General features: G+C 44.4%; 1 protein-coding gene across 1 annotated transcript in view; it reads left to right on the top strand.

Annotated features, from left to right (window-relative positions):
• DNM3 (dynamin 3) overlaps nucleotides 1-23,941 on the top strand; it is a 449,604-nt gene that overhangs the window by 115,717 nt on the left and 309,946 nt on the right. The window contains 6 exon segments of the mRNA XM_079106450.1: nucleotides 4,004-4,153; nucleotides 5,285-5,301; nucleotides 5,303-5,392; nucleotides 5,394-5,411; nucleotides 5,413-5,454; nucleotides 5,456-5,492. Of these exon segments, the coding sequence (XP_078962576.1) occupies nucleotides 4,004-4,153; nucleotides 5,285-5,301; nucleotides 5,303-5,392; nucleotides 5,394-5,411; nucleotides 5,413-5,454; nucleotides 5,456-5,492 (354 nt within the window).

Raw genomic sequence — 23,941 nt, 5'->3', positions numbered from 1 at the left:
TCAGCCTCCTGAGTCTCCAGGAGGCTTTGCGTGCTTTCAGACAAACTTGCAGAACCCCCTGTCCCTGGTGGGCCCCCGCACTCTGCCGCCCTCAGCCTGTTGGTCCCGTCCCGCTGCCATGCTCCCTGCCACTCCCCTGGGTGCTCGGGCAGGCTGTCCTCCTCTTCGGCCTCCGATTCCTGTGCCTCAGCACTGGTCCTCGCCTCTGCTCCGCCGCTGAGTCCTTAGCTTCAGCAGGCGAACATACCAGCAGTTCCGTTTTTGTTTACAAAGCTCTCGTCTCTAGCTGCCTCCACCCGTCTCCCCTCCTCCACGAGGGGACCCTTAGAAGACGGGTCTGCGGCCAGTCTTGCTTCCCCTCTTTTCACTCCCTTGCCACCTGTCCCAGGCCGCTCTCACCAGCTCCTGCAGGTCCCTGAGGTGCTGGACTCTGATCCGTCCTCAGACCTGCTGGGCCATTGGGGTGACTCTGGCCTGTCTCTCTCTCCTGGGTTCTGAACCTCCTCAGTCTCGGCTTTGCTTCTCTGTCCAGGGCCCTCTGGCCTGAGCCTTCCCCATCCTACTCTCCCACTTGGTGGGAATTTTGGAGCATCTCACTGCTTCTCCAGCTTGGACGGCCCCCTGGACCCAAGGCCCTGCGTCAAGCCCACAGCCTCTCTCCTGCCCACTGTGCAGGCACTTGACTGCCATCTTCTGGAAGGTTTTCAGAGTGAGCAGACGGCTCTCAGATGACGCCCAGCTGAGGAATCAGCAGCGTGCAGTCCTGTGGTCCCCAACCGAACCCCTCTTCCCAGCCCCCATCCTACCCTGTCCCAGTTTTATTTCAGAATTCTTCTGTTTAATGAGGCATGAGGCTCCTTAAATTTATCCTTGATGCCCCTCTCCCACACTCTGGTTTGGATCCATCACAAATCCTGTGTGTTTTTCCTTCAAAATACATTAGAATTTGGGAGCTGGGAACATAGCTCAGGGGCAGAGGGCTCGCCTAGCATGTGTGATGCCCTGAGATCCAACCCCGACACCATAAATAAGTAAACACACGATGAATTCAACCACTTCTCAGTACCTCAGTGTGGCCACCCTGGTCCAAGTCCCACCGTCTCTCGCCCAGATGATTTCCACGTCAGTCTACCTTCCCTCTCCATTGTCTGTCCTCAACGGAGCAGCCGGGAGCGTTCATCTCAGACTCAGGCGCCTAGTTTGCCCTCTACCCCAGACCCTTCAGGTAGTCGGCCGTCTTAGGGGAAAAGTCGGACTCCTTAACTGGGCCCACAGCCCTCCACCCAGGCCTGGCCGCCTCCCCAGCCAGGTTGCTGGTCTGGCTCTCCCAAGGGGCGCCCGCGTGCACGTGCTTGGGTGCTCTGCCGGCTGCGATGACAGGGAGCACGGCTCGCTCCGCGTAACTGTCACTTCAGCACATCAGAGAAGCCTTCCTCTGCAAACTAGTAGGACCACCCCCAGCCTCTGACCCCCCTTTTACTGCCTCCATCGCACTGGTGATGGGCACACGCTGCTCACTGTTCTGCTTCATTGAGGCTTAACCTTGTAAGGCAGGGGGCTTCTTTCTTCCCCTTGATTACATCCCAAATTTTCAAACAGTCCTTGACAATCCCGTGGGATCTCAATAAACGCCAGTCGAACACCAAATGGATACAGACATCTCTGAATCTCATCTAGGGAACCCTATCCTTGAAAAGACCCAGAGGTTTGAAATGGTCCTGCACAGTTAGAAGCTCTCAGTTCCAACACGGAAGCATGTTCAGGAGTCCAGGAACTGAATTAAATATGAAGATTGCGTTGATGTCTCAACCTTCAGGAAGGACGTTTGTTTCCTACAGAGAAAGCAACCAGGCGCCATCTAGTGGTAACAGAAGCCCACATCTGTGCTGAGGACACTGGAAGACCAGCCCTAGGTCCCGGAGCTTCAACTCTGAGAGCGGGGTCATATGAGAGCCCAGGTCCTCAGGCCTGCCTTGCCTGCAGAACAGAGGAATGGAGCAGCGCAAAGTTCTGCTTCTCAGCTACTCCTGGCTCGCTCTACTTGCTATTTCCTGTTTTCTTCCTAGGATCTAACTCCCTTCCTTGCTCTCCATTGTAAGGACTGTTTTGTTCTCCACTACCTTTGAACCCTTTCAGTCCCGAGGTGCCAGCCGAGGGATTGAGGAGTAGGTGATGAGATGAGGCTCTCTCTTGCTCCAACGAAGGCAGCCGTGGAATAGCAGGTACTTCTCCTGGAGCCTGTTGATCCTCTGGGGTTTGTGTGCACACCTCCATCAGAGGAACGAAGGCAGAAGACTTAGCAGGCCGCTTTCCAGGAAGGGGAGAAGCAAAGACAAATATCCATGTCCACGCATGCTGGCAGGAAAGACAAATTGTCTGTCTTGGACTACTGTTCTAAAACGGGAAAAGCTCGGTCATTTCAGTACTTGAGTGAATTAAAGCAGAAACTGGTAGGTCCACGCTGGGGTCTCTGACCTTTCCAGTCCCCAGCAGATAGGTGGAGCTGGGAATCTCTGTCTGCTCCCAGGAGACCTGAGTAAAGGCAGGTGGGGAGAAGGTCCTCGGGAGAGGAACTCTGGTGCTTACATGCAGATAGGTCCCAGCCTTTTGCGTGGGAGAAGACTAGTAGCAGAGGGCGACAGCGGGGCCAATGTAAGAGGAGAAAGCAGATCTCATACCAACACGAAGCACTTTCCAGCAGGTGTTTTTTCCCAAGGAGAGTTCCCCATCAGTGGATGGACAGGAGCAGAGCCTGGACGTCACGCTGCCAGGGTTCCTGGAAGTTCCCAGGATCCTCTGGTTCTCTGAAAGGCCTGTCTGCCTCCCCACAGTTCAGTACTTCTCCAGACTCCACTTCCTGTTTGGCCCTGGAGGCTGGATGCCTCCTCTTCCGTCTGCCTGCCTTTCCTGTCATTTAAGTGCAGATTGGCGCTTATTTCAGGCTGCCTCTGTTAACTTTCTTTTCCCCTGTGGGACATCTGGAGCTCCTCAGTCAGTGCCGAGCTCCTTGGAGATGGGCTGTGTCTCAGGCCTGTCCCCCCACCAGCCTCACCCCATCGTCGTCATGGGTGGAGATTGTTTTGGTGGGGAAGGTGCAAAGGCTACTGATAGATGCTTCAGCTGGCATCTCTGCCCAAGGTGCTTAGCCTTAGTCTGAGTTGGGTGTAGCCATTCTTGAGTTGGATAGTAGAGAAACCAAAATATTTGTTAAGCTTTGTTCCCTTGTCAAAACTATAATCATTTTTTTAAATTGAAGAGTAGCTAGATTCCCTTCTGAGTTGTGTTATTTTCACTTACCTAGTATCTCTGGAAATTGGTATGGAAACTGATAGCACAAGAGTTGGTAAGACGTTACTGAAATTTTTAAAAAGTTGTTTTGGTTATTAGTTGTTTTAGGATTAGTCTTTCTGCCTGGGTACTGATTTTTTTTGTTTTATATTGAAGGTAAATATTTTCTTTGATGTGATACTCTTTTTTTCCGCCCGAGAAAATGTCTATACAAGTTGATATAGAAGTTCGTATTTTGAGCAGTATGTTCTTAAACTGAAATATTCTACATGTTATTGATTTTTGAAGAATTAAGCAAATTTTGTTTCTAAATTGCCTTACCTTGGGAAAATGCGTTTCGATAACTTAGCTTACTGTTGAGACGGGAGACACTGGCAGGATTAGGAGGTGCAGCCCCAGATCGAATCTCTTTATCTGGTGCTGGTTTTTGTTTCGTCATTCAGACAGCCAAGATATGCTGGATGGTTCAGGGGTTTGTAGTGCTCCATTGCTTACCTAAAATGATCATATTCCGCAATCACAGCATGTCTACTATTTGATATTCCTAGAATCTTATCTGTGATACTTTGTAAACATAGTGTTCTCTGCCACATGATGGCCAAGGAGACAACATTGAATACTTTGACTTGTAATTTAAGGAAATATTTCCTTATAATTGTGGTCCAGAATGTATACTTTGAGGTTATATTAATTTGTGGGTGTGTTTTTTTTTTAGAATATGCTGAATTTCTACATTGCAAAGGAAAAAAATTTATAGATTTCGAAGAAGTTCGCCATGAAATTGAAGCAGAAACAGATCGAGTCACTGGAATGAATAAAGGCATTTCTCCTATACCCATTAATTTACGAGTCTATTCTCCACATGGTAAGTAAAGTATTAAAATTTCAAATTCTTCTCCTCAGCTTTTACTACATTAAGTAACATGCATTATTTGTGTGGAAGATACACACAGTGCTGATTTTCTAGCATTTTCAGATGCTGCTGTAACTGGTATGGCTCAGAGACTCAGAAGATTTTAGCGAGGCAAGAGGAGATGACCTTTTAGAGATGAGAATTGAGCTAGGCATTTATACTTTTTCTTTATTTTCATGATGAAATTTCAGAATTTGAAAAGAGATATATGTGAAAACTTCCATTTTATTATCTTCAGTATTTGTAAAAATCTTTGGAGTGTGTGGTGTCATGCCCGAGTCTTCCCTGTTGGTTTGCCGTGGAGCTGTGGCTATTTCTGTTTTCTTCCTGAGGAATAAACTGATTTTATCCCCAGACTGTCAGGCAGAAACTTAAAATTTAGATAACCAGTTCATGATAAGTGATGGAAATAGCCTCTGTTCTTAATAAACTTTTAGAGGGAACCAATCTTCATGTCTCTCTCCTCTCCCTAGCTCTGCTGCCTTTAGAGGCAGAGTGTCAGTTGTGACTTCCCACAGGGACTTGGGTGCTGGCACCCAGGGGGACGGACGGTAGCCAGGCTGGGCTGGAGTCCCGTTGCCGCTGACTGCTTGCCCGGCCCGCTGGAGCATGCAGGGCGCCACAGATGGCTGACAGCTTCCCCTGCAGGCCATGGGGCTGACCTTCATGAAGAACATTGGAGGCTTTCGAAGGGAAGGGCCAGCCTTTACCCTGGGAGTTCTGCACAACTCGTAGCGAGGTAACCATACTGGCAAAACAGCATGTGCCTCTATTGTTCAGTGTTTTATTACGCCCCGAGTTTACTAGCCAGGCAGTGGCAACTCCCTGAGCAAACCGTTAGGCATGCAGATCAATGCCTTTCAAGTGATGTGAAAACGGTCATCTGGCTCAGCACAATCATACAAAAATAGGAGAAATGAGCAAAACCATTTTCCTTTCTGTGCTTCTCTTCCTACGTGCTTGGGCTGGAGTCGTTCAGAAGGCACAGTGCAGAACGCTGACTTAAGGCACAGCTGATTCTGCATTGTGGATGTCCTTTGAGCATTGAAGGTGCTGGGTGAGACTCTTCCCCTTTCCACACAGTGTTGAACCTGACCCTCAATCGACCTACCTGGAATAACGAAGGTGCCTGTGGGAGAACCAGCCCCAGATATCGAGCATCAGATCCGAGAGATGATCATGCAGTTCATCAACCAGGGAGAACTGCCTGGGTTCTGGCGGTCACTCCAGCCAATACTGATCTGGCCAACTCAAGACGCACTGAAGCTAGCCAAAGAAGTTGATCCTCAAGGTGAGCGTGTGGCCCTTCAGAAGACAGGGATCATTTTAAGATGTCAGGAGTTTGGGTATATTTAAAAGGTGACACATTCTCGTGACTTGATTGCATTGTTAATAAAATACAACATGATTAATGTTGGTAAATTTTTTTGTATTATGCGACTAAAGAAAAAATCACCAGCGAATATAGCAAAATTCCATATACATAAATGTGAGGTAACTGAGATCTAAGAAAATAAACACAAGACTCATGGACTACTTATTTATAAAGTCAATGAAATAAGCTGCTAATAGCAGAATTTGGACAGTCTAGTTAGTTATTATAAGAGTTCACTGAGGGACTGGGGTTGTATGTCAGTGGTACAGTACTTGCCTAGCATGTGTGAAGCACCGGGTTCAATTCTCAGCACTGCATATTAATAAATAAATAAATAAATAAATAAATAAATAAATAAATAAAAAAAATAAAGGTCCATCGCCAACTTAAAAAAAAAAAAAAACAGTTAACTGAATGTACTCTCAAAAAGGAGCCTTCCTGTGTTTTTGCTTTGTTTCTTTATATTTTAAAAAAGGTCTTTTAATGTCTTAAAGATATTATTTGCTTGTAATTATTTATTCACATATATAATTCATATATATATTCATTTATATGTATAATTCATTAAAAAAAAGATCATGGGTTTATCTGTCAGTGGCATGTCAGAAACCAGAAAAGTCTCCTCCTGGTGCAGAGGCCCAGTGAGGGGCCTCAGTGTGTCCGTCTGAAGTAACTCTGGAGGGACCCTCAGGGACGCATTCTTTCCGCATGACATGCCTGCTCTTCAGATCAGTTTTACGTTGTATAGTGATTCACAGCCACTTTTCTTCTCTTTGTAACTTCATACTGCATGTTGTAGCTCTCAGATGAATTTTCTCTTGGTACTGAGTTACTGATTTGTTTGCTTGCAGTGCTGGGGATTGAACCCAGGGTCTCCCACATACTAGACACGTGCTCTACCGCTGAGCTACATTCCGAGGCCTGGTTTTTCATTTCTGATATCGTTTTTTAAATGCCAACAAAAATTTTTTAGAATTTTGGTGGTGTGATTTTGTTTTTTAAGATGGCGGCGCTGCTCCAGTCTCACAACGGCAGCGTCCTTCTCCGAGGTGGCCCCCCAGGGCCTCCGGAGGCATCCCTTTTGAGATGTACCTTGTTCCTGGACTTGTTCCTTACTGGTTGGTTGTTTAGCCTGTGCCTTTGATGGCAAAGCCTTTTCCAAATGCTCGATGACCTTTCACTGCTTGTGCATAGTTGAGGCTGGAGCACTAAGAAGCCCAAGCACGTGCGTGGCCGGGCGTCACTGGCCGGTGGGCTTCCGCAGGCGACTGGCTGGGCCCTGGTGGTTTTACCAGGCTTCCTCAGCTGCGGGCATTCTATGAACATTTCTTCTTGAGCGTCTCTGGTAGAAGTCTGATGTCCAGACTTGTTCCTCTCGGAACCAAGAGAAAGAATGGACTCGATGGGTGTAGGGAGGGACGGTTCTCACTCTTCAGTATGTACGCTTTTTAAAAATTCATTTTTTTATCATTTCTAATTACTTGTACGTGACAGTAGAATGCCTTTTGACACATTGTACACAAATGGAGCATAACTTCTCCTTCCTCTAGCTGTATATGAGTCATACTGATAGTGTAATCATACATGTATATAGGGTAATGATGTCAGTCTTATTCTACTGTCCTTCCCAAATCCCCTTAACCCCACCGTGGATCGGCATCTGCTTATGGGAGCAAACATTCAGCCTTTGGTTTTTTGGGGATTGGCTTCTTTCGCTTAGTATGACATTCTCTAGTTTCATCCGTTTACCTCCAAATGCCATAATTTCATTCTTCTTTAAGGCTGAGTAATATCCCACTGTGTATATATGTACCATATTGTCTTTATCCATTCATCTGTTGAAGGACATCTACATTGGTTCCATAGTTTCACTATTGTGAATTGAGCTTCTATAAACATTGATGTGGCTGTGTCACATCAGTATGCTGATTTTAAGTCCTTTGAGTATAAACTGAGGGGTGGTACAGCTGGATCAAATGGTGGTCCCATTCCAAGTTTTCTGAGGAATCTCCATACGGCTTTCCTTAGTGGTTGCTCCAATCTGCAGTCCCACTGCAGTCTGTATGAGTGTAGCTTTTTCTCCACATCCTCGTCAACACTTCTTATTGCTTGTATTCTTGATAATGACCATTCTGTCTGGAGTGAGATGAAAGCTTAGAGTAGTTTTGATTTGCATTTTTCTCATTGCTAGAGATGGTGAACATTTTTTTATATGTATATTGAATAATTGTATTTCTTCATCATGTGAAGTGTCTGTACAATTCCTTTTGCCTATTTATTGATTAGGTTATTTGGGTTTTATTTGTTTGGTGTTGTCTTTTGAGTTCTTTATATGTATTCCGGAGGTTAGTACTCTATTGTGGCAAAGATTTTCTCTCCCACTCTGTAGGCTCTCTCTTCGTGTTATTGATATTGTGGAGAAGAAACTTTTAGTTGAGTTTATCTTACTGGGAGTTTCTTTACCTGCAGCCTGGCCCCCAACATCCTCTCGCAGCTTTGAGGCGCTGACCTGGACACACTCCCTCTCCCCTCTCCTGTCGCCTGCACTTGAACACTTCAGGCTCAGGGCTGGGGTTGTGGCTCAGAGGTGGGGGCACTCGCCTAGCTCATGTGAGGTACTACTGGGTTTGATCCTCAGCGCTGCAGAAAAATAAAATAAAGGTATTGAGTCCACCTACAACTTAAAAATAATAATTAAAAAAAAAACACTTCTGACTCAAAAAAAAAAAAAACAAAAAAATAAAAAAACAAATGTGTAAAGTTTTTTCTTCAAATTCATCCCCGTTATTAATGTGTAGATTAATGTTTTTCATCAAATTTGGCGAAATTTCACCTGTTATTTTTTCAAACTATGTTTTTCTTTTTTTTCTTTCCTTTTTCTTGTCCAGACTCCCATTATATGTGTTGGTGTGCTGGATGATGTCCACAGGTCTCTGAGACTCTGTTTAATTTTTTTCCTTCCTTTTTCTCTCTTCTCCTCAGACTACAAAGAACACTTTCATCTGAACTATCTTCAGTTTTTCTGTTTCTTTCTGCCTGATCATATCTGCTGTTGAATCTTTGCAATAAATTTTTCATTTCAATTATTTTAATTTTCCTATCTAGAGTTAAAAAATTCTGCCAGGGTTTTAGTTCAGTAGTAGAGCACCTGCTTAGCATGTGCTAGTCTCTAGGTTTGATCACCAGAACAAACAAATTTCTGTATCTACTTACATTTTCATACTTTTTTTTAGTTCTTATGATACGATTTCCTTAAGTTCTTTGAACATATTAAAAATAGTCTCTGTCTACAAATTTTAATGCCTGGGCTTCTTCAGGGATAATGTTCGTTGATTGCTTATTTTCTTGTGTTTGGTTGGTAATTCTTTGCATGTCTTGTGATTTTTCATGAACAATTGGACATTTAAGTAATACAGTATGACAACACTGGAAATCAGATTCTGCTCCCCCACATGGTTTGTTTTGTTGCTGTTTATAGTTGTTACTGCTATTTGCTTAGTAGTTTCCCTGAACCAATTCTATAAAGTCTGTTGGGCGTTGCCACTTAGTGGTTGGTTAACGATTAGACAGAGAGGAGCGCTGTGATCTCTCAGCATTGACCTACAGTCTCCCTGTGCATTTGGGCCATGGCTTCTGCGCTCAGGTCAGGCAGATAATTTGCAACTATGCCTTAACCTTCACCTTCTGTGTATGCTGAAGCTTGGGGTTATCTAGACGTGGAAATCCGGGGCTTTTCCTGGTCTTTTCTGAGCATACGCAAAGCTCAGAATGTGGATCTTAAGATTCCAGATTGTACATACATACAAAATTGTCAAATATCTTCATGGTCAGTCCCAAGCTTTTCTTTTTAAGGTTTATTTTGGTCAACTTGTGTTTTTTGTCCCCATTGTTCTCGTTGCCCGAGGTAGCAGCAATGTTAAACAATTGCCACTGATTGTTTCTGACAAATGCTTTCTCAAGAAGGAGGCTGTTCACACCAAGTAAGCTCTGTCAGGTCAAATAAAGAAAACTCCATGTATAGGGGCTTTTAGGGAACCACGCGACAGGTTAGATAATTCTCTGGAAATGGTGGTTTTGGTGTTCCCCAACCTCATCCTATCCTCTTCAAGGTTACTAGGTTAGTGACTTTCACCATGGTTGTGGGATTTTCAGTTTTCGAGACTATGGCAGAGCTGGGGGATGGAAATAGTGCAAATTCAGACACCATGTGACTTATCGTTCCAAGTCAGATTCAACTGTTTTTCTTGGATAGATTCCCTAAAGATCATTGCAAGCTTTGGTTAATTCCATAGCTCTGGAAAAGTTGACTTTGACTATTTTTTGCTGTGTTTTCTTGATTGCCTTTATGGAGAAGAGGGCCTTTCCGAGGTGCTCCTTCCAGCGTTCCCACTGACATTTCTCGTCCTGTTCTCATAGCACTGTGATAACCAGGGACTTGCCACGTGGAAGTCATTTCAATTGGGATGGCGAGGGCAATCTGGTTGTGACATCTGTTACCCTGTTGGTTTTAGGATTGATTTGGCTGGCTATGTAAGGGGCTCTTCTCACCTCGTGTACATTTTTCCTGAAGTATTGCCCTTGGCTAAAGGAGATGACCTATTTAGATCAGAGGACTATTTTTTATTTAAGGTATCTGAATTAGAATCTTATCTACCAAGGTACATAATTATACAGTTTTCTGAGGGGAAGTCTATTTTAGGCAGTGGCTACTTTGTACTAAATTAAGCCTATTTGACACAGGTAGCCCATTTTTACCTAAGCAGGACTTGAGTGTATTTGAATGTATTCCTGGGGAGGAAGTTTATGTTGATAAGTTAATTATAAATGTTGTGCACCATATTAAAAATATTACTATTATGCTGGGATATATTAATTTATGTTTTATATTCCAATTAGTTTCTTGATGAAGTTACTTATCCAATACATGTAAAATGTTACAAACTTTAGGCTAGACAAGACTCAAGCTTCTGCATCATTTGTGAAGATTGTTTTTACTGAGTAAATGAGAATAAAGTGTCAAGGGAAATGGCTATACTATTTGAAAGTCAAACACCAAGACATCAGAATTGTATAAGATTTTACATATATTTTTCTCTATATATTGATCTTTTCAAAATGCTCTTATACACTTTGGCAAACACATTGTGTGTGTGTGTGTGTTTGTGTGGTAGTGTTATCCTTGGGGATGCGGAATGCATGTCTAGAGACTCCTCTACCAATAAGAACTCAAGTTACCCTGACCTGGGTCCTATCAAGATGAAAAGGGGACCTTTGTGACCTGTACACAGACCACACATTCCAAGACTTAGAAAAATGGGATAATTAATAGCAAAGGCCACCGGCCATAAAAATCTGTAAAAACAAGTTCCAGTTAGAACCAGACAGCGGGGCCCAAGGTGACCAAGGGTTACCTTTAGATCTTTAGTATGTCATTTTAATCTCATTGTATTTGTAAATTTTCTCCTCCTGTGGGTTTCGATTGGGTGCTCAGTAAGGGCTTGACATCTGGTGTAATCCTGCTGTCTATCAAAAGTCAAGAGGTAGTACCTGGGTGGGACTCTAGAAATTTCCCTGGAATCTCAGTAAAACCAGGGACAAAAGGAGTGCAGGGTCAGTCTCCTCTCTGAGATGACCCACTCTCTGCCTTGAGAGTATTTTCCTCTATCCTCTAACAAACTTTGCTGTACTTTCACTGTATTGTATGTGTTGCTTGAATTCTTCTTTCATAGGGACACAGGAGCCAAGAAGCTCCATACAAACCCTGTTACCAGCAGCCCTTCCCTCCTGGTCTCTGGCTCCTGCTACATCAGCAGGCCCTCCTCTGTTAGTTTCCTTATTAAGTGATTCAGATGGAAAAGTCCAGGGTTGGGAAGCACACGGTTTACATCCTGGTTGTGTGTCGACTTCTTGGAGCCATGTTCCCTCATCTCTAAAATTAAGTGAGATTATGGTAAAACTTACCTCAGCAGGTTGTTGTGATCATTAAATGAGATAATCTTTACAAATATAAGAATAAAGACATCTCTAATTAGAACTGACTGACAAATGCCAGCAACTATCTTCCTCTTAAAAAGATTCAAAGGGAATTCTACCGGTTGTATTTTATTTTATTGTACATAATTCATAGTTTAGGTAAACTTGTGTAATCCAAACTGGTACCCATGCCAATTCAAATTAATCAGGCTTGATAACACTTAAACATAGAAACTATAATGGGATTATTTTGAATGTTTAATAATGTGTCATAAAAATTAAAATGATTTCAGATTCATCTGCACATTGTAGATTAACTGCCTCAGGTGGGTTGGGGCTGGGGGAGGCTGGAAGGAAGTGTCCTCATCTTGGCTTGATGTGTTTTAGGCCTTGTGCTGGTGGCTGGTCAGAGGTTTGACGTGAGGGAGGCACAGTCTCACCACGCAGATGACATTGAGTGCTTTGTCAAAGAATAAGTCCTCTAGCTATTTAGAATTCCTACTCCCATACACTAATAATTCAACTGCTCCTTTTGCTAGCCAATTCATTAATTTGCTGTTCAATAGACAGTTATCAGGCATTTGTTGGACCAGCAAAATGTTCATGGTCAGTAAGTAGCATTAATTCTATCTGCTGAACTACCTAGAAAGACACTAGATTAGGTTGGAGCTCAGTACATATTTAATTATTTTCTTGACTCTTCCCCATTTGAAAAAATAAGCCCTTTGTTAATATGTCATCTTTTCTGACGTGTGAGGCCATAGAAGACCCCAGACAGTCAGCTTTATGAGATGAACATTTTCATTTTTTAGGGGATTGCGATTTGGCCCACAGCTTATATTAATTCAAGGGAAATGAGCTGTGTCGTATCTTATAATCACAAGTATCCTGCCCAGCCAGGGGGTCTCACCCCAGTTATATATGTGGAGCTGAGCTTAGAGAGCTCAGGGAATTTGCTCCCACTGGTAAGTGATGGGAGTCTAATATGAGCCCCCATGTCTCAGATGCCAGTAGTGCCAATTCTTTACCTTACATCTTCTCTCTCACACCAATTCTGTCTTGAACACTTTATTTGGGGATGATCTTGAAACATGTTAGAATTTTAAAAAGTCTGGTGAAGCTGAGTGAAATTCCGTGGGACTTAGTATGGTGAAGCGCCGTCAGTTACAGTGATGGGGGCTCTGCTTTGCCACTGTCCTCTTATGAGACGGGATGCATCAGAATATCTCTACACACGTCTGTGTGAGAAACAGCTCCTTTGACAACTTCTAGAGCAGGTATTGTCAGTGCTGGAAAACTAGTTGGTTAGAAGAATTCATGATGACATTCTTACAGGAATACCTCTTGATTATGTCCCAAATGCTCAGGAGTATTATCTTCTATTGGTTTAGTACGATTTGAAAATTTGTAAATCAGTTTATAATATGGATATACTGCTTTATCTAGTTTAAAAAAAATCTAGTTATTTATTAGGCAAACTAACAAAGGAGTGCCTCCTAAGTGCCAGGTACCGTTCCTGATGTCATGAATATAGTGGTGGACGAAACAACATTCTTGACCTTCTGGGGGTCTTACTGGAATGGGGGAAGCAGACAGAGAACTGATAAAGGATAAGTGCAGTGTCAGGTGCCATGAGTCACTAAGAGTGACTGGGAATGCTACTTTAGACAGGAGGTCTGAGGAGACAGCCTTCGAAGAGGAACTGACGAAGTCAGGGAACAAGTCTGGTGAGTGTCTGGAGTGGACAGGCAGAGGGGACAGCAAGACAAGGATCGGAACTAGATGGACAGTGGGAGGAATCGAGAGACCAGCGGGGCTGGAGCTCAGTGTGCTGAAGGAAGCGGCAGGCTCCGCCATCAGAGAGGTTCAGAGCCCAGATCAGGTGGGGCCCTCCCGCCATGACAGGGGCTTTGTCCTGTGTCCACAGTGGGATGGGCAGCTACTGAAGGGCTTTGTGTGCCGAGAGACAAGATCCGATTTGTGTTCATAGGTCAGTGTGGCTTCTGGAGAAGACAAGACTGAAGAGGGACGAAGGCAGAAGCAAGGAGACCCACGGGTGGTTCTGTCAGAGGGGTCTGACGGGCAGAGGGAGGTGGTTTGAATGAGAGAGTGATGGTGTGCGGGAGGTTGTCAGGGTCAAGGTGTATTTTGAGAGTGGAGCCAACAGAGTTTACTGGTAGCTTGCTCTGTATATAAAAGAAAGAAGTCAAGGATGACGCCAAAGGTTTTAACCAAAGGAACAGATTCCACGGTGATGTCACTTACTGCTGTTTGGAACGTTAAGAGAGGAAACTGCTTAGCAGGGATCATGAGTTTATTTTAAACATGCAGACGTTGAGATGCTTGTAGGACCTAAGTGACGATGTTAGATATGAGACTGTGTCCTGGGGAGAGTTCCAGGCTGGAGTTCTGGATGGGGAGCTGTTAGCCTTTAGTGGTGTGGTGAGCTGAATTGTATTCCCTCAGAAGATCCGTCTAAGGCCTCCACCCTGCCTCCCGTACCTGTGAATGTGTCCTTCTTTGGAAACAGAATCTCTGCAGATGTAATCAAGGGTCTTGAGATGAGGTGATCCTGGATTGAGAGTGGGCCCTGGAATCCAGCCATTGCCTCTTCATGAGGGAAGGGGGAGGGCTATTTGAGACACGGAGCGGGTTGGTCGGAGGCCATGTGAAGATGGAGGTGAGATCGGCGTCACGATGCCACAGGACAGAGTGCCCGAGCCCCAGAACTTGGGAGAGACCAGAAGGGTCCTCCCCAGAGCCCTTGGGGTGGAGGTGTGGGGATGCTGACACCCTGGGTGTGGACCGCTGGCTACCAGACTCTAAGTCAGCCAGCGGTTCCCTACAGCAGCCCTCAGGAATGAATCAGGAAAGAGAAGGAGCCTGGGGCGGAGAGAGCAGAGCTGATGGAGAAGCGGCGGAGAACCAGGTGAGGGTGGTGTTTCAGGAGCCAGGGACAAGAGGACTTTCAGGAGGACGCTGCCGTTGCTCTGCTGCCGAGAGGAAGACGGGGGCATGGACGGTCACCACAGGCCTGCTGCGGAAACTGAGGAAGCCCGTACAGCCATGAAGGTGGCAGGTGGTGACTGCTGGGTAGTGAGACTGCCCTTACAGCGTGACGGAATGCACCCACGTTCCTTTGCTCCTATGGGTTGATGACTTTCTCTGTTCCTCGCTGGCTTTGTTCAGTTTCAATTCAGGCTCCTCTGTGAACTTCGGGTGACTGGTTATTCTCACCTGGGAGCCCCTGGCAGAGTGACCCAGTGGTATGGAGGGAGTAGGAGAGTAAGAGTGACTGGGTTTGAGTCGTCACGCCTCCAGTCTCTGTACCTACACCAGATCTTAGTTGGTCATCCAGTGGAGACAAGAGTGACACACGAAAGTCACCGGTGACTTTGATCAGAGGGTTTGGCAGAAATGGAACATGATTCCAGACAGCATCATGGAGTTTGCCTGTAGAGAGGGGCAGGGAGTATGGGGCACTGCAATGTAGATTATGGAAAAGCCTTTTGAAAGATGGGAGCTGTTCAAACATGGATGTGTGCTGATGGGAATGATCTAGAAGAGAGACAAGTTAGTGACAGATGACAGAGATGGGATAAATGCAGAGCAGGATAAAGTCCGAATCATGAGAAAAAGCCTTGACTCGGGACTGGGGATCAGCAGACTCCTTGTCTGAGCCCAGACATGGACAGGATTTTATTATTCTTGATTTTGACAACAGGAAACCAGAGGAAATGGATATCGATGAGGCTCGCCACTGGTCGGTTGGTGGGGAAATGCCCTCTGTCACGGTGAGTGTGTTTCTGATGGCTCTGTGCACGCGCATCCCGACAGGCTCCGGTGGTCCTGCGGTGGTCACACTGCCTGTGGGGTGCTGCGTGCCGAGTCTGCGTGCTCTGTGGATGTGCTCTGCCTTAGCCGAGCAGTTTGTCACACAGAGACACTCGCTTTGTCTGCAGGGAACGCGGAGGCTGTGGCTGTGTGGGCGTGTTGTCTGCCCCTGAGCCTTTCCTCCGAGTATTTTAGCATTACCCTTGAACTTGTCTGCCACAGAGGGCGCTTCAAAGGCCTCACTAGGGAGGCACATGTGTCTGGAAATTCCTTTCACGGTGATTTATTTCACAGCAAATGAATTTCATTTCTAAAGCTAGCGTGACCAGAGGTCTTCCTGGAGGACAAAATCGCCCCCCAAGGAATGCGAGACCTCTGGCTGGGAAAGGGCACCGTTTCCTCTGGAGACAGAGGACAGGGGGCCCGAAGCTGGGGGAACCTGAGTTGGTGGAGGTGCGTCCCTGCTGCCTCCTCCAGCTTTTGCCTTTTGATGTGTCCCTCTTTAATCTGGAAAAGTCAGCGTCCCAGGGTGATGTTAACTGAGGCTCCCTGCCCCTGGGCTCACGAAGCCTCTCTCTGGTCAGAGAGGGGGGCTCCTCAGTTCCCCACATCCATTCAGCCACCACTCAGGAAGGAGTGAATGAGCTACAGCCTGCCAACCGCGCAGTTCATGGAGGAGACCTGCTTTCTGGGCACTACGTTAGCTTCTGTGCTTGTCCTCCACTCCCGTGGGATTCCCATTTTTCCTTGAAATTATTAGCTTAGTATTTGAATTAAGAAACTTAATAGATGTTAAATAATTTTATCAAGAGTGTGTATCCATTAGTGTGCTTGCTGTTCACTGAATCAGTTAATGTGCATGAAAATATCCTATTGGAGAGCAACTTAGTGTGCGACTCATGTAAGCTGTGTTTTGACTCCTTGTTACGTGATTTTGAGCTTATATCTAATATGAGTGAGACCCATAAAATCAACGGTGCGTCTTCCTTTTTCCAATGAAGAATGTGCTAAGAACAGTGGCTAAAGTTAAGAGAGTCATGGTCCCTGGGAAAATTGTTTTCGTCAGTTCTGTTCAACTTCTCATTTCAATTTTTAAATTGGGTGTCAACTTGAACGGGGAAAGAGGTAGGTGTGCACTGTAAAGAAAGGGTCATAAGCTGTGCATGTCCTTCAGTCCCCTGTGACTACTGACAAGAGGTGTGTGACTTCCCGGGTCTGGGCATCACACTTATGTCTCAGATGCACACAGCTTTTGTATTTATATTCGCACATTTTAAAGTTTCTGTGCATGTACAACTCAGATAAGTTAAATTATATGTTATAAATCAGCCCATCTGCAAAGAGAGTACCTGGGTAAATAGGCTTGCCCACGGGGAGAGAAGAACTTCCATCGCAAACTTTAAAAGAGAAAGTTGAGTCTTATTTAAATCTGAAAATATGAAAGCAAAAATAAAATATTCACCTGAAAAAGCTTGTAGTAAAGGCAGGGGCTCTTGGCTCTGCTACTTTAAGCGGGAAGGTGACAGTCTTGGTCATGCCTGTGCAAGAACAAAGAACATGTCTGGAACTCGGGTGTGAACGTGGATGTGTGTGTCTGCGGGTGTGAGATCGGGATTACCCTCTAAACAGAAACACAAGAGGCGAGGGTCAAGGCCCTCTGACAAAGTGGACGTGCCATAGGATGGAACTTGGAAAGCCACAGTGCTAGTGAAACACGCTCTTTCCCTTTGCCACTGGGGGTCACTGTGAAGACGCTGCGCAAACAAGCTCAACCCTTCCTGGAGTTGCTTTTTGTGGAGTTTGAGGTTAGAAATTTCATGTAGGAGAGAAACACTATTCATGGGGAAATTTTAAAAAGTAAGAAAGCATAAAGCACTTCTTGCTCTGTGAATTTAATTACGAATTACTATGAATATTTTCCCAGGAACTAAGTGTATATTAATATGAGTAAAGCATGGCTGTACTAGTCAAGGTCAAAGTGTTTCTTTCAAATGGCATTAGTTTAAGTAATTCTCATTCCTTCTCCAAAATTCAAATTTAAAACGTAATTAATAGCTGCCTGTGCAATTAAGCCTCACTGTTGGGTTCCAGCATGACCATGAGCTTCTAGGGTCGCTGTGAAAACTCTCTGCCGGCCATCTCCAGAGTATAAAACCAAACTCCATCCACAGTTATTTTGTGGGCAGTATAAATAAAGCGTGTCTACTACAGAAGCAACACACAGACGCTCCTAAATGTCTGCATTTCCCAGCTGCCTTTTGGATCCCTTTCTTTCCTCCTCCTTCACTGTCCTCCTCCCCCCCTCTCTCCTCTCTCCTGTCCTTCTGTCCCACCTGTCTTGAGAGCTTGCTCGTACCTTGGATAGAAGCGAAACTCGTTCTTCCACGGAGACAAGAGTGAAGTAAGACAGTGAGCACGTGGGCAGGGGCCTCTTGGCAGCCACCCGACCTGGAGAGGCCTTGGAAGAACTGACTGCCTGTTGATCGGGTTTTTTTTTTTCCTGGTAACCGAAGCAAGGCTATCAGTTGAGAAAGAACTGGGGGTGGGAGGGGGTGTGGATGTTCGAGAAGTGTATTTTGAAGAGCCACTGTGGAGGGAGGCAGGAGAAGTGGCATCGCTGGAGGATGTTGGCCCGAGCCCAGCTGCACCAGCATTGTGACTGTGATTCCCAGAAACACTGGCTTGGGGGCGTCAGGGATGCCAAGAGCCGACTGCCTTGGGGCAGGGTTTTGCGTGGCAGGTGGGATGGACGACTAAGCGGGCAAAAGAGTTGAGGCAGAATAACCAGAAAGGTGGCCTGGGAAGTCCTCAGAAGGAAGAAAGCAAAGCCAAGAAGGACTCGTGTGTTTGGGGGAAGTGGGAGGCTTCCGGGCTGGGGCTCTCGATGAGGCTGAAGAATTTTTTATGAAGAAAACAGAAGAATCGGAGAGTAGGAATTTGTGGTGGAGAGCAGAATATTAGAGTTCGTAACCTACAGCTAGAAAGTAAAGTCCAGGTTCTCCACGTCCGGGATGTGGCCATGGAGGAAACTGTGAGCGGGCATGCAGGTGAAAAGTCACTGGCTGGAAGGGACAGGAACGGAAGAGCCGGGGACTGGTCCTTCCTCCTCTTTCACACTGATGCTGCCTGATAATGGTGGACCTCGGGCGTTGAGGACACCCTGCTTGTGTGTGTGTGTGTGTGTGTGTGTGTGTGCGCGCGCGCGCGCGCGCACCACATTCAGTAGAGGGCAGCACTGAAGAGGAACATGGGAGGCTACGACCACCGCATGACGTCAGCCTCCAGAGCAAGTTTGTCTCCGGAAGGTGGAAGGTTTTAGTTTGGGGACCCCTGGGCTATAATACAACTCTGTGGCCTGAAGAGGAGAACAGGGTTTAAGTGAAGCAAGGAAGTGAGTGTCCTTATTGAGACCAGAGCATGGGTGTGTTGGAGTAGTCTGGTGACAATAAGGGTGATTGCAGATGGCACAGTAGAAACGACTGGCAGACGGGCACGAGGGGAAGCAGGCAGCCCGGTGGAGTGAAGGACAAGCTGTTCTGCTGAAACGAGAGGAAAACATGCCCAAGTAGCACTGCCTGTGTAAGAATTTACATTCATAAAACCCCAAACGTGAATATCACATTTGGAAACAGTGCAGCCTAGTGATTAATAGCATAAACACTGGAGCCACACCGCCAGAGTTTGAAGTGTGGCTCTACCACTTACTAGCTATGTGATCTTTGGCAAATTTCTTAATTTTTCTGTGCCTCAGTTTCCTCATCTATAAAATGGGGGTAAAATAATCCCTTCCTTATGGGATCATTTATGATATTAAATGAACTAGTGTCTGCCAAGTACTTAGAAAAGTGCTCAGCGCTTGAGCTATGTTAGAGTGTCACATAAAAGTGATCAGCTCCGTCGGGTGGAAAGTGGGTTTGTGGCTCCGGGTTTCAGACTTGTGGCTCCGGGTTTCAGATTTTTCCAGCAGGGATTTTGGTTATAAAGACTTTTAAAAACGTAGTAATTACAGTTTCAGGAAGCACATAGCTATTAAACTTTAGTCCCAGCAAAGTTAACCTTTGTTCTATATTTCCTTCTTTCTTAGGGCTGCCAACACCATCACCAGTGCAAAACTCCTTGCACACTGATGGGGTATCACCTACGTGACCCATTCTGACGCACAAGGCCAGAGTCACCTTTCAGAAGGCAGTTGTATACCTGTGCAAGTGTGTGTGCATGTGTGTGCGTGTGTGTGTGTGTGTGTGTGTGTGTGCGCTGATTTTTTTAAAGGCAGTTTCTGGTCATGGTGCCTGTCATGCTCTGCATAGTACAAATCATGTCCTCTGTTGAGTCGGTTCCAGCAGAGCCTGACTTGACTTGATGGAAACTTCTCCTGTCAGAGATATTCCTCTCGGGGAAGCACAAGTGACCCGAGGAGCTTGGATTTAGTTTGGAAGTAAAGAATGATATTAAGAGAGAGAGATCTGGTGGCATCAACTAGTCACAAGTTAACCAGCTGGAACTAGTTAAAGGAGTTTTCCTGCTGTTCCTGACAGAGTCCTTGCATGGTGTTCTGGGCAAGGACATTTTGTGGTCAGCAGGCAGTAGACTGGGTATCCGTTCCGGATTCCAAACAGATTGCAGTGTGCGGAGAGTGCTTAGTGATTGTCTGCACTGTGGACCTCGGTGTGAGGAGCCGGTGTGGGAAGGCTTGGCAGCCCAGGGCCCAGCAACGGCGGGCTCTGCGCATGTGAAGGCTGAGTGTGCTGTCTGGGAGGAACACCCTGGCCTGCTGCCCATGTTCTTCCCGAGCTCCAGCCTCTGGAGGAGTCTTCCTTGTCCATTATCTATCTTCTGGGCCACATCTGAAGGAGAAGTGGGGGTCATGGCCTCCTTGAGAGCAACGGCTTTCAAAACCTGCTTTTTTTCTTGTAAAAACTCGGGGTCCTGAAAGTGGTTGTAAGACTCAAAGGATTTTTCCAGGTCAGACTCTTTGTTTCTTTGCAAATTTCATTACTCTAGAAACTCCATCAGCTTCTCAACTATCTGCTCATTACTTCCACGTATAAACAACTGCACCCAGAGGTTTTTCCTAGACACACGTCTTCAGTCTGTTTTATTTCCTTGTTTCCCTGCCACCAGGACCCTCCCCCACCCGGCTCCTTTCTAACTTGGGTGGTTATGTTGAGGCCACTGGAAACCGGAGCCTGGGATTGGGGGCACACATCACAGGCAGAGAGTGTGATGAGTTTTGACAAATGTACGTCCGTGCACCACCACCACTGCAAGGAGCAGAATGTTTGCGTCACCCATAAAGGCCCCCTTGTGCTGCTTCCCAGGCAGGGCCTACCCCCTACCCCACTCCTGGCTCCAGGAGAACACTGAACTGTTTTCTGTCACGATAAATTAGATTTGTCTTTTCTAAAGTGTCATGGAAATGGAGCCACACATAGGCACTCTTTGTGCCTGGCGTCTTTAGCTCGGCTTGCTTCTGAGATCCACGGTTACTGCTGTGTGCTTTAGCCACTCATTCTTTGAAACTGGTGACCTCTGCTTCATTGTGTGAATATGCTGGGTTATGTCAATCTCTTTACCTCTTGATGGATCTTTAGTTTATTTCCAGTTTGGGTTTATTACAAATAAAGGTGCCATATGTAATAGTGTATCAGTTTTCTATCTTCATGTTTTATTCCACTTGGGAAGATACCTCATAGTGGAACTCCTGGGCAAGTGCACGTTAAAATTTTTGAAGGAATTAGTAAACCGTTCTCCACCGTGGTGGTATGAGACTCAGAAGGGGCTTGTGAGTGTTCAGCTGTATGCATGCTCACCAGCACTTGCCTGGTTGGTTTTACTTTGTCTGTATGGTGGTGTTCATTTGCATTGCTGGTGAGTCCTTTCTGAAATGTCGACTCGAAACTTTTGCTGACTTCGTGATCATCATCATCATCATTATTATCATTACTGTGCATACGCGTGCGCAGTGCTGGTGATCAAACCTAAAGGGCCTTGAATGTGCTCAACTCTCTACCACTGAGCTATACCCCCAGCCCCCTCTACCACTGAGCTACACCCTCAGCCCCCTTTGCCTGTTTTCAATTGTGTTGCTTAACTTCTTAGTGTTATGAGTCTTTAAAAATATATTCTTGTCTTTTGATATATATTGCTAATATTTTCTCAGTTTATAGCTTATTTTCTCATATTCTTTAACCATATCTTTTGAAGAAGAAGTTTTAATTTCAGTGATGTCCATTTTATCAACTTTGCTTACATAGTTCCTTTTTTTTCTTTTTTGAAATCCTCTTAGAAGTCATTGTCTAACCAAAGTTGGGAAGATACTTTGCTTTCACCCAGGAGTGTTGTAGTTTTAGCTCCACATTTAGGTCTGTGATCCTTCTGGGCATGTGCTAAAGAGGTGGAATTCACTGTTTTACATTTGAAGATGCAGTTGTTCCTAAACCACTTATTTTGGATGGACTCCCCTCTCTTCATTGAATTACATGGGCATCTTTATCTAGAACCAGCTATCTGTGAATGTGTGTGCATATTTATGTATGTTTTATGTACATTATATCTATATTTATAATTTTGGACTCACTATTTTGTTCCATTGTTCTATATCCCTATGCCTATACCATATTGTCTTAATTACTATAGCTTTAGAGTAAGTCTTGAAACACATTATTACTTATAATAGATATTCTTGTCTTTTTATTTAAAGATTTTAATCAACTTGAGAAGCTTACTGAAATTTTGTTTGGAATACATTAAATCTATGCCTTTTATTGCTCAGTATGCTAACCTGCATCCACATGTGGCCATTAAAATTTGAATTAATTTAATTTAATTTAAACATTTCATAGTCTCGGTCACCATATTGATCTCATGTAGCTCTTGTATTATATTTGTATTATAGTCCAAAATTATAAATATAGATATAACATACATTAAACATACATGGGAAAGCTTATGTGCATTGGATTCCCCTTGTTGCAATAAGTTATATTGGACAGCACTACTGTAGATCAATTTGCAGAACTGACTTCACAGTATTAAATGATCCAGTTGATGAACATGGTATTTCTTTCCATTTATTTCATTTCTTTCCATTTCCAGTGTGTTTTAAGTTTACAGTTCGTATATCTTGCATGTACTTTATTAAATGTATCCTGTGTATTTTACATTTTTGTATGTGATTATAAATATTATTGTAAGAAAAATTTTGATTTCTACTTGTTTGTTGCCAGTATGTGAATTTGTTTTTGTATTTTGGCCTTATATTCTATGACCTTAGTAAACTCATGCATTAGTTCTGGTAGCCTTTTTTAGGTTCTTAGAAATATTCTACACACATAATTATGTATTTTCGGTTTAGAAAGATTTACTCTTTTCTTTACAATATCCATTTGATTTATTTTTCTTGCTTTGTCAAGAATTTTCAGTATAAAGTTGAGTTAATGAGTGAGAGTAGATAATTATATCAATCTTTTCAAAGAATTATTAATTGGCTTAATTTTTGTATCTGTTGCTTATTTGTATTCTATCTTATTCACAACTGCTATTATTTATACTACTTTGGATTTGATTTGTTATTCTCTCTCTTGTGCTTAAGATGGAAGCTGAGATCATTGGTTTTAACGCTTTCTAATCTGATAACAGCATAACAGCATATTAAAGTTATACTTTTCTTCCTCCTCTGTTTTTTTTTTTTTTGTTTGTTTGTTTGTTTTGTTTTGTTCTTTTGGTCCTGAGGATTGAACCAACCCAGGTGCCCTTAACCACTGAGCAATAACATCCCCAGCCTTTTTTTATGTTTTTAGAGACAGGGTCTCCATAAGTTGCTTTAGGACCCTGCTAAGTTGCTGAGGCTGGCCTCAAACTTCAAATTCTCCTACCTCAACCTTCTGAGTCCCTGGGATTACAGACATGCCACCACACCCAGCCTATGTCTTTCATTCTAAGCTGTTTAGCTGTACACCACACATTTTTGATATGGTGAACTTTTATTTTATTCAGATCAAAATGCAGATGTTCTTTGACGTATGTTGTTGTTATGTCCTGATAAGCCCATTGTAAGTTGAAAATATCTTAAGTTGGCACTGCATTTAATACAAGTCAACCAACGTCCTAGTTTAGCAGTACCCTATGCCGTGAAGTGTCTGTTGTTTACTGCTGGGATTGCGCAGCTATCCTGGGCTCTGCCTTACTGCCATTGCCCAGCATCATAAGAGAGTATATTGGACCATATCTTGGTAGTCCAAGAAAAGGTCAAAGTTCAAAGGGTATGGTTTCCATTGACTGCATATTGCTTCTCCATCATCATAAAGTCGAAAAGCATATGTTGAACTACAGTAGGTTGAAGACTGTTTGTATTTTAAAATTTCCCTCTGACTTCCTTTTTGATCTGTGGTTATTTAGATATACGTTCTTTGATTTCCAAATACTTTGAGATTTTACAGGTAACTTTGTGATGTTAATTTTTGTGTGATTTTACTCCTTTTAATTTATTGAGATTCATTTGGGGGTCCTATAAATGTTCCACCTTGATGAATGACCAATATATACTTGAAAAAAATGTA

Source organism: Sciurus vulgaris (assembly GCF_902686455.1).
Source record: "Sciurus vulgaris genome assembly, chromosome: 12".
Classification (NCBI taxonomy): Eukaryota; Metazoa; Chordata; class Mammalia; order Rodentia; family Sciuridae; genus Sciurus; species Sciurus vulgaris.
This window is presented reverse-complemented; position numbering and strand designations above follow the sequence as displayed.